Raw genomic sequence first — 9,568 nt, 5'->3', positions numbered from 1 at the left:
TTTTTGAGATGGAGTCTCGCTATATCGCCCAGGCTGGAATGCTGTGGTGCAATCTCAGCTCACCACAACCTCCACCACCAGGGTTCAAGCAATTCTCCTACCTTAGCCTCCTGAGTAGCTGGGACTACAGGCACACACCATGATGCTCAGCTAATTTTTGTATTTTCAGTGGAAAAGGGATTTCTCCCATTATATATAATATATATATATATATAAAATATAATTTCTCCATGCTGGTCTCAAACTCCTGATGCCAGGTGACCCACCCGCCTCGGCCTCCTAAAATGCTGGGATTACAGGTGTGAGCCACCGACAGTCTTACTGTTGTCAGGCTGGAGTGCACAGGTGTGATCTTGGCTCACTACAACCTCCACCTCCTGGGTTCAAGACATTCTTCTGCTTCCTCCTCCCGAGTAGCTGGGACTACAGGCTGGTGCCACCACGCCTGGCTAATTTTGTAGTTTTAGTAGAGACAGGATTTCACCATGTCACCCAGGTTGGTCTCGAACTCCTGACCTCAAGTGATCCATACACTTCGGCCTCCCAAAATGCTGGGATTACCGGCGTGAGCCACTGTGCCTGACCATACTTCAGCAGATTTTTGATGGTGGAATAATGGAGAAGTTTTACAGAAAGCACTAAGAACATCGCTTAGCACACAGTAAGCACCTAATAAAAGTTGGCTATAATCTACAGTAAATTCCGTCCTTCCCCAGACCCCTTCCTGCCTCGTGAGCCAGTTTACTGTCTTCTGAAGTCTGAAAACTATCTTATTTCTTTACTTCCCTGACTCTGATAGGTCAGGAAATGGGACTGGATCCCCAGCTTCCAGCACAGGGCCCAGGCACACAGGAAATATTTTGCCAAGTGAATGTGTGAATTGATAGCAACGAGACAGGGTCAAGAATGGGTTCTGCAGCTGGGCATGGTGGCTCACACCTGTAATCCCCAACACTCCGGGAAGCCGAGGAGGGAGGACTGCTTGAGGCTGGGAGTTCAAGACCACCTTGGACAACACAGTGAGACTGTGCCTCTACAAAAAATGTAAAAATTGGCCGGGTGCGGTGGCTCACACCTGTAATCCCAGCACTTTGGGAAGCCGAAGTGGGCGGATCACCTGAGGTCGGGAGTCCGACACCAGTCTGACCAACGTGGAGAAACCCCGTCTCTACTAAAAATACAAAATTAGCTGGGCATGGTGGCGCACACCTGGGAGGCTGAGGCAGGAGAATCGCTTGAACCTGGGAGGCGGAGGTTGTGGTGAGCCGAGATCGCACCACTGCACTCCAGCCTGGGCAATAAGAGTGAAACTCCATCTCAAAAAACAAAAAAAAGAGAAAAGAACAAAAAAAAATATGTAAAAATTAGCCCGGTGTGGTGGTGCACACCTGTAGTCCCAGCTACTCAAGAGGTGGAGGTGGGAAGATTGCTTGAATGCAGGAGTTTGAAGTTACAGTGAGCTATGATCACACCACTGCACTCCAGCCTGCACAACAGAGCAAGACTGTCTCAAAAAAAAAGAAAAAAGGATTCAGTGTCAGTCAGGTTCACATGGCCCTTCCTGTCATCCCAGCTCCTAAAATTCTGAGCATATCTGAAGGGAAGGACTAGGTCTTAATCACCTTTACATCTCCTTTGTCTACCACACCCAAAGTGGCAGCATCTCTAGCCTCCCTGTGACTTTCCTTGGGCCTTACAGGTAATATTCCACACAGCAGCCAGAGGGAACTTTCAAGACAGAAGTCAGAATAGCCCCTCCCCTGCTTAGCACCCTGCACCAGCTCCCACTGCCTTAGAACACAACCCAGAGTCTTTCCCATGACCTATGGCTCTGCATGATCGACCCCCTCCTGTCCCATCACTGCACCCCACCCTAGTCCTGTTGATCTGTAAACAGCCACATTTGTTCCTGCCTCAGGGCCTTTGTACTAGCTGTTCTTTCTGCCAGGAACACTCTTCTCCCAGACGTTTGCATGACCAGTTCCTTCTTCTCATTCAGGTCTTAGTTGAAATGTCCCATCCTCATGGTGGTCTTCTCTATCATTTCACCTAAGCAGGCCCAATCCCCAGCCCCTCCCCACCCCTAATACTCTGCTGTATCACCCTGGTTTGTCTTCATAGTACATACTGCTGGCTGACATTATTTTATTTATTTTATTTCTGGTTTTCAGACTGTCAACTAGAAGGTCAGATCCGAGGGCTGGGATATGCCTGCTGTGTTCACTACTTTAACCACAGTGCCTAGCACATAGTAAAGGCTCAGGAAAGATCGGCTGGGCATGGTGGCTCACGCCCAGCACTTTGGGAGGCTGAGGAGGGTGGATCACCTGAGGTTAGGAATTCAAGACCAGCCTGGGCGACATGGCGAAACCTCCTCTCTACCAAAAAAATACAAAAATTAGCTGGGTGTAGTGTTGCGTGCCTCCAGCTACTTGGAGGCGGAGGCAGGAGAATCGCTTGAACCTGGGAGGCAGAGGTTGCGGTGAGCCCAGATGGCGCCACTGCACTCCAGCCTGGGTGACTGAACAAGACTGTCACAAACAAACAAACAAACAAACAAAAAAGATTGACAGAAGGAATGAGTCATAGAGGGCCCTCAACTCCTCAGCCTTCAAACCTAAATGGAACCAAGGGAGGGCAGACACTGGGACCAGCTATCTAGTGTTGCTTGCTTCCTTCTCCCACAAGCCTGAATGGCTAGCCACTAGCCCGGCCAATTGCTTCTCCCATTACTCTTCCATACCTGCCTTGTGATCTAGATTGCTCTCACTGTCCCATGAACACATCATGCTCACTCCCATGTCTTTGTCTCAGTAGTGGCCCCCACCTGGGAAACCCTCCCAACAACCAGCTCAAGTCCCACTTCCTCCTAGTGTCATTGTTCTCTCCTAATCTCTATTCTGTGAGCTCCTCCAGCCCTTACATTCTAAAGTCCAGATTTGAGGCTTCATTATGTATTATCTATGTTGGGTGTTTACTTTAAATACTTAGTGCTCACCATGTGCCCAGTGCTTTGTAAAGGCCATCTAATTTAACTCAGCTGTGTGCTAAGATGGCGCAGGAGAGTATCACCCCATTTACAGATGAGGACACTGAGGCTCCAAGAAGTGAAGTGACTTTCCAATGTTTTACAGAAGGTACGTGGTGGACCTGGGGTTCAAACCCAGACCTTCCAGACTCCAGAGTCCTGATTTCCTTGCTCCAGTGGGCTCTCAGCTGCTGGGTGAGGCTGTTCCTGAGAGGTCTCCTCTTGTACTTCCCAAAACAACAGGGGAGACCACCAAAGCCCCAGGCCCAGCCATCAGGAGACTGGGGTTTGAACCCTAGCTCTGCCTCTCTCTGGGTTAGATGGGTCAGATGCTTGCTCTGTGAGCTGGGATTACTCTACTTTGACACACGGTCTAGGACTGATCAGATCTCTTGGGGGCCGTTTGCAGTCAGACCTGGGTGTGAGACCCGCTCCCGCCTGGCCCTGCCTTGGGCGCGCAGGCCGGCCTCGGCACTTGTCTGGCAACTTCTCCGCGGCCTCGGATCTTGTCCCAGCATTACTGCTGGAGTTGTTCCCCCATTTTACAGACAGGAAAACTGAGGTGGGCAGAAAGGAATGTCCCGCCCGTCCGGCCCTCACCCTTGTTCTTCTGCGTCCGAGCGATCTCCTTCTCGATCTCCGAGATCTTCTCTAAGATCCCCATAGCGGCAGCAGAGCTGGGCGCACAGACGGCGGCTGCGGTGGCACCGGGAATTCCGGTCTGACGGCGGCGACAGAGGAGCGTGCGCCCGGAAGTCAAGGAGAACAGCGTTCTCGTGGGCGCCTGGTGCTCCGGGATTCAGAGTCCGGGCGAGCCAAGTTGCCAGACACTATCGGTTCCGCCCGCTGGACCGGCCAGGTTGTGGACCTCTGGGAAGGGCCGGGGCGGGGCCGGGCCATGCTGTACTGGCCCACGGCTAGGCTGGCCGTAGCAAGCAAGGAAAAGAGGGAATCTGCTCGTGATGAACCCTGAACTGCGAGTCCCTGCGCTCAGCTGACTGGCAGTATAAGGAAAAGGGTCTGAGTCAAAAGCCTAGTGGCTCTCGTTTTATACTATAAGTGGAGGTGTCCAGTCTTTTGGCTTCCCTGGGCCACACTGGAAGAATTGTCTTGGGCCACACGTAAAATACACTAACACTAACGATAGCTGATAAGCTTTAAAAAAAATCGCCAAAAAAACTCAATGTTTTGGCCGGGGGCGGTGTCTCACGCCTGTAATCCCAGCACTTTGGGAGGCCAAGGCGGGCGGATCACCTGAGATTGGGAATTCGAGACCAGCCTGACCAACATGGAGAAATCCTGTGTCTACTAAACATACAAAATTAACCGGGCGTGGTGGCGCATGCCTCTAATCCCAGCTACTCGGGAGGCTGAGGCAGGAGAATTGCTTGAACCCGGGAGTGGGAGGTTGCGTTCAGTGGAGATCGTGCCATTGCACTCCAGCCTGGGCAACAAGAGGGAAACTCCATCTCAAAAGAAAAAAAAAAAAAAAAAAGCTCAATTTTTTTCTGTTTTGTTTTTTTGAGACGGAGTCTCACTTTGTCGCCCAGGCTGTAGTGCAGTGGCACGATCTTGGCTCACTGTAACCTCCGACTCCCAGGTTCAAGTGATTCTCCTGCCTCAGCCTCCCGAGTAGCTGGGATTACAGGCGCCACGCTCGGCTAATTTTTGTATTTTTAGTAGAGATGGGTTTTCACCACGCTGGCCAGGCTGGTCATGAACTCCTGACCTCAAGTGATCCACCTGCCTCAGCCTCACAAAGTGCTGGGATTACAGGGGTGAGCCGCTGTGCCCCGCTTAAATTTCATAATGTTTAAAGAAAGTTTATGAATTTGTGTTTGGCCACATTCAAAGCGGTCCTGGACCACATGTGGCTGCAGACCTAAGGTTGGACAAGCTTGAAGAAGTTCATAACGGATCTCCAAGATCTGCCACTGCACTCCAGCATGGGCAACAAAGCGAGACCCTGTCTCAAAAAAAAAAAAAAAAAGAAAAAGAAAAAGAAGAAAGAAAGAAAAAAGAAAACAAAAAGTGGATCCCCATTACCACTGTTTTTTTTTTTTTTTTTTTTTTGCGAGGTTTGGAGGCAGGGTCTCACTTGATCACCTAGGCTGGTGTGCAGTGGTGTGATCACGGCTCACTGCAGCCTCGACCTCCCAGGCTCAGGTGATCCTGCCTCCTCAGTCTGGGAGAAAGTCAGCCACCACGCCTGGCTGATTTTTGTATAATGTTGTACAGATGAGGTTTCACCATTGTTGCCCAGGCTGGTCTCGAACTTCTGAGCTCAAGGAATCTGCCAGCCTTTGCCTTCCAGAGTTCTGGGATTACAGGCATGAGCCACTGCACCTGGCCCCACCTTAACTAAGTACTCCAACTCAGCATCACCTACCATCAGATGCCTCCTGATATGAAGCAGTGTAAAGCAGACAGCATCTTGTGACATTTTTTTTTTCTTAGGCTCTCCCTCTATTGCCTAGGCTAGAGTGCAGTGCCATGACTACAGCTCACTGCAGCCTCAACCTCCCAGGCTCAAGTGATCCTTCCAGGCCTCCTGAGTAATTGTGACTACAGGCCCAAACCATTATGCCTGGCTAATTTAAAAAAAAAAAAAAAGGTTTTTTGTAGAGATGGGGTCTCACTATGTTGCCCAGGCTGCCCTTGAACTCCTGGTCTCAAGCAATCCTCCCACCTCAGCCTCCCAAAGTGCTGGGATTACAGGCGTGAGCCACCTTGACTGGCTGACAGCATCTCTTATGTAGAATTCTTGCCAAAAATACTATAACTGAGTTTAGGCATGAGGAAATATCAGATAATGTAGAAACTGGAACATTTTATAAGGCAGGTAGCCTTGGTTCATCAAAATTGTCAGTGACAGTAGCCAGGGATAAGCAGGGGGATTGTTCTAAATGAAAAAATGTTACATGTGTGGAACTTGTCTGGATTCTGGTTGAAATTTTTATTTATTTATATTTATATATTTTTTTCTTTTTTTGAGACGGAGTCTTGCTCCATCACCCAGGCTGGAGTGCAGTGGCACAATCTTGGCTCACTGCAACCTCTGCCTCCCAGGTTCAAGCGATTCTCCTGCCTCAGCCTCCTGAGTAGCTGGGACTACAGGCGCCGGCCACCACGCCCGGCTAATTTTTGTACTTTTAGTAGAGACAGGGTTTCACCATGTTAGCCAGGATGGCCTCAGTCTCCTGACCTCGTGATCTGCCTGCCTTGGCCTCCCAAAGTGCTGGAATTACAGGCTATTTTTCTTTTTTTTAGAGATGGGGTGTCTCTATCACCCAGGCTGGAGTGTAGCGGCATGATCATGACTAACTGCAGCCTTTAACTCCTGAGCTCAAGTGATCCTCCAGCCTCAGCCTCCCAAGTAGCTAGGACTACAGGCACATTCCACCATGACCAGTTAATTCTGGTTGAAAAATTTAAAAGCACTTATAAAAAGACATTCTGGGCTGGGCACAGTGGCTCACGCCTGTAATCCCAACATTTTGGGAAGCCGAGGTGGGTGGATCACCTGAGGTCAGGAGTTCAAGACCAGCCTGGCCAACATGGCGAAATCCCATCTCTATTAAAAGTACAAAATTAGAGGCTGGGTGCAGTGGCTCACGCCTGTAATCCCAGCATTTTGGGAGGCCAAGATGGGTGGATCACGAGGTCAGGAGATCAAGACCATCCTGGCTAACATGGTGAAACCCCGTCTCTACTAAAAATACAAAAAATTAGTCAGGCGAGGTGGCATACGCCTGTAATCCCAGCTACTTGGGAGGTTGAGGCAGGAGAATCGCTTAAACCCAGGAGGCAGAGGTTGCAGTGAGCCAAGATCGCGCCACTGCATTCCAGACTGGGCAATAAGAGATAAACTCCATCTCAAAAAAAAAAAAAAAAAAAAAGACATTCTGAGCTGGGTGTGGTGGCGTGTACCTGTAGTCCTGATTACTCAGAAGGCTGAGGCAGGAAGATCGTGTGAGCCCAGAAGGTAGAGAGGCTGCAGTGAGCCATAATCATACCACTGCACACCAGCCAGGGCCATAGAGTGAGATGCTGTCTCTAAAATAAATTAAATAAATAACCAAACATTTTGAACAAATAAAAAACATTCTGAGGACAATTTGAGAGAAATCTAAGTATGAATTGGATATTAAATATTCTGGAGCTATTACAAATTTTCTTGGTGTGATGATGTAAGTGAATGTCTTTATTCTTAGCAGATATACATGCAGTATTTAGGGGTTGTCTTAGTCAGCTTAGGCTGCCATAGAATACCACAGACTTGGGCCAGGCGCAGTGGCTCACGCCTGTAATCCCAGCACTTTGGGAGGCCGAGGTGTGTGGATCACGAGGTCAGGAGATTGAGACCATCCTGGCTAACACGGTGAAAACCCGTCTCTACTAAAAGATACAAAAAAGAAAAAAAAAATTAGCCAGGCGTGGTGGCAGGCACCTGTAGTTCCAGCTACTCGGGAGGCTGAGGCAGGAGAATGGCATGAACCCAGGAGGCAGAGCTTGCAATGAGCCGAGATCGCGGCACTGCACTCCAGCCTAGGCGACAGAGCAAGACTCCATCTCAGGAAAAAAAAAAAAAAAGAGTGCCATGGACTTGGTGGCATAACCAACAGACATTTATTTTCTCATTCTGGACGCTGGAAGTCTAAGATCAGGATGCCAACATAATTGCATTCTGGTGAGGGCTGTCTTCCTGTTTTGCAGAGGGCTACTTTCCCACTGTGTCCTCAAATGCCCTTTCCTCAGTGCATGCTCTCAGAGAGACAAGCTCTCTGGTGTCCCTTCTTACAAGGGCACCATGCCCATCATAAGCAGTATCTTACCCCATGAACTCATCCAACTCAATTACTCCCATAGGCCCCAACTCCAAATACCATGACATCACAAACATTCAGTCCATAGTAGGTGTGACATCTGACCTTACTCTCAACTAGTTCAAAGTATGTATATATGGGGCTGGGCACAGTGGGTCATGCCTGTAAGCCCAGCACTTTGGGAGGCTGAGGCAGGTGGATCACCTGAGGTCAGGAGTTCGAGACCAGCCTGGCCAACATGGAGAAACCCCGTCTCTACTAAAAATACAAAAATTAGCCAGGTGTGGTGTCTCATGCCTGTAATCCCAGCTACTCCGGAGGCTGAGACAGGAGAATCGCTTGAAACCGGGAGGCAGAGGTTGCAGTGAGCCGAGATCGTGCCAATGCACTCCAGCCTGGGCAACAGAGCGAGGCTCTGTCTCAAAAAAACCCAAACTAGGGCCGGCGCGGTGGCTCACATGTGCAATCCCAGCACTTTGGGAGGCTGAGGTGGGCGGATCCCTTGAGGTCAGGAGTTCGAGACCAGTCTGATCAACATTGTGAGATCCCATCTCTACTAAAAATACAAAAATTAGCCTGGTGTGGTGGCGGGCACCTGTAATCCCAGCTACTCAGGAGGCTGAGGCATAAGAATTGCTTGAACCTGGGAGGCGGAGGTTGCAGTGAGCTGAGATCCGGCCACTGCACTCTAGCCTGGGAGACAAAGCAAGACTCTGTATCAAAAACAAAAAAAACCAAAACAAAACAAATCAAACAAACAAAAAAACAAAGTATATATATATTTAGAGAAAGGAGGGTAAAGTAAATGTGCCAATATGTTAACAATTGTTGAAACTGGGGGGAGGGTATATGGGTATTTATGAAATCATTCTTCCAACTTTTCTGTATGTTATTAATAAAAAGTTGGGGGGAGGAAACACGTCCTTGAAAATCATACCACCTGTGTTCACATTGCAGCTTCCTAACTATGTGAGCTTGGCTAAATTTCTTTCTTCCTTCCTTCCTTCCTTCCTTCCTTCCTTCCTTCCTTCCTTCTTTCTTTCTTTCTTTCTTTCTTTCTTTCTTTCTTTCTTTCTTTCTTTCTTTCTTTTTTTGAGATGGAGTCTCTCTTTGTCGCCCAGGCTGGAGTGCAGTGGCGCAATCTCGGCTCACTGCAAGCTCTGCCTCCCGGATTCATGCAATTCTCCTGCCTCAGCCTCAGACTCCTGAGTAGCTGGGACTATAGGCACCCACCACCATGCCTGGCTAATTTTTTGTATTTTGTATTTTTATTTTTTAGTAGGGACGGGGTTTCACGGTGTTAGCCAGGATGGTCTCGATCTCCTGAACTCGTGATCTGCCCGTCTCGGCCTCCCAAAGTGCTGGGATTACAGGTGTGAGCTACCGTGCCTGGCCTAGCTTGGCTAAATGTCTTAACCTCTCTGAGCCTGTTTCTGCATCCTAAAAGTGGGAATAATGTGGTTGTTATAAAAAACAAAGTAAGAGGCCAGTCGCGGTACCTCACTCCTGTAATCCCAGCACTTTGGGAGGCCAAGATGGGTGGACCACCAAGATGGGTGGATCACCTGACCAACATGGCAAAACCCCATTTCTACTAAAAGTACAAAATTTAGCTGGGCGTGGTGGCAGGCACCTGTGATCCCAGCCACTCAGGAGGCTGAGGCAGGAGAAGCTTGAACCTGGGAGGCGGGGGTTGCAGCGAGCCGAGATTGCG

At 49.2% G+C, this 9,568-nt stretch overlaps 1 protein-coding gene across 1 annotated transcript in view; it reads right to left on the bottom strand.

Annotated features, from left to right (window-relative positions):
• Positions 1 to 3,849, bottom strand: part of DRG2 (developmentally regulated GTP binding protein 2) — a 20,393-nt gene extending 16,544 nt beyond the window's left edge. Inside the window, exon 1 of the mRNA XM_017895621.1 lies at positions 3,629 to 3,849. Within this exon, the coding sequence (XP_017751110.1) occupies positions 3,629 to 3,692 (64 nt within the window). The 5' untranslated portion in view covers positions 3,693 to 3,849. The remainder of the gene's footprint in view (positions 1 to 3,628) is intronic.
• Positions 3,850 to 9,568: the final 5,719 nt, after the last annotated feature.

This window comes from Rhinopithecus bieti, unplaced genomic scaffold, assembly GCF_001698545.2.
Source record: "Rhinopithecus bieti isolate Rb0 unplaced genomic scaffold, ASM169854v2 scaffold_26813, whole genome shotgun sequence".
In the NCBI taxonomy this organism is placed as follows: Eukaryota; Metazoa; Chordata; class Mammalia; order Primates; family Cercopithecidae; genus Rhinopithecus; species Rhinopithecus bieti.
This window is presented reverse-complemented; position numbering and strand designations above follow the sequence as displayed.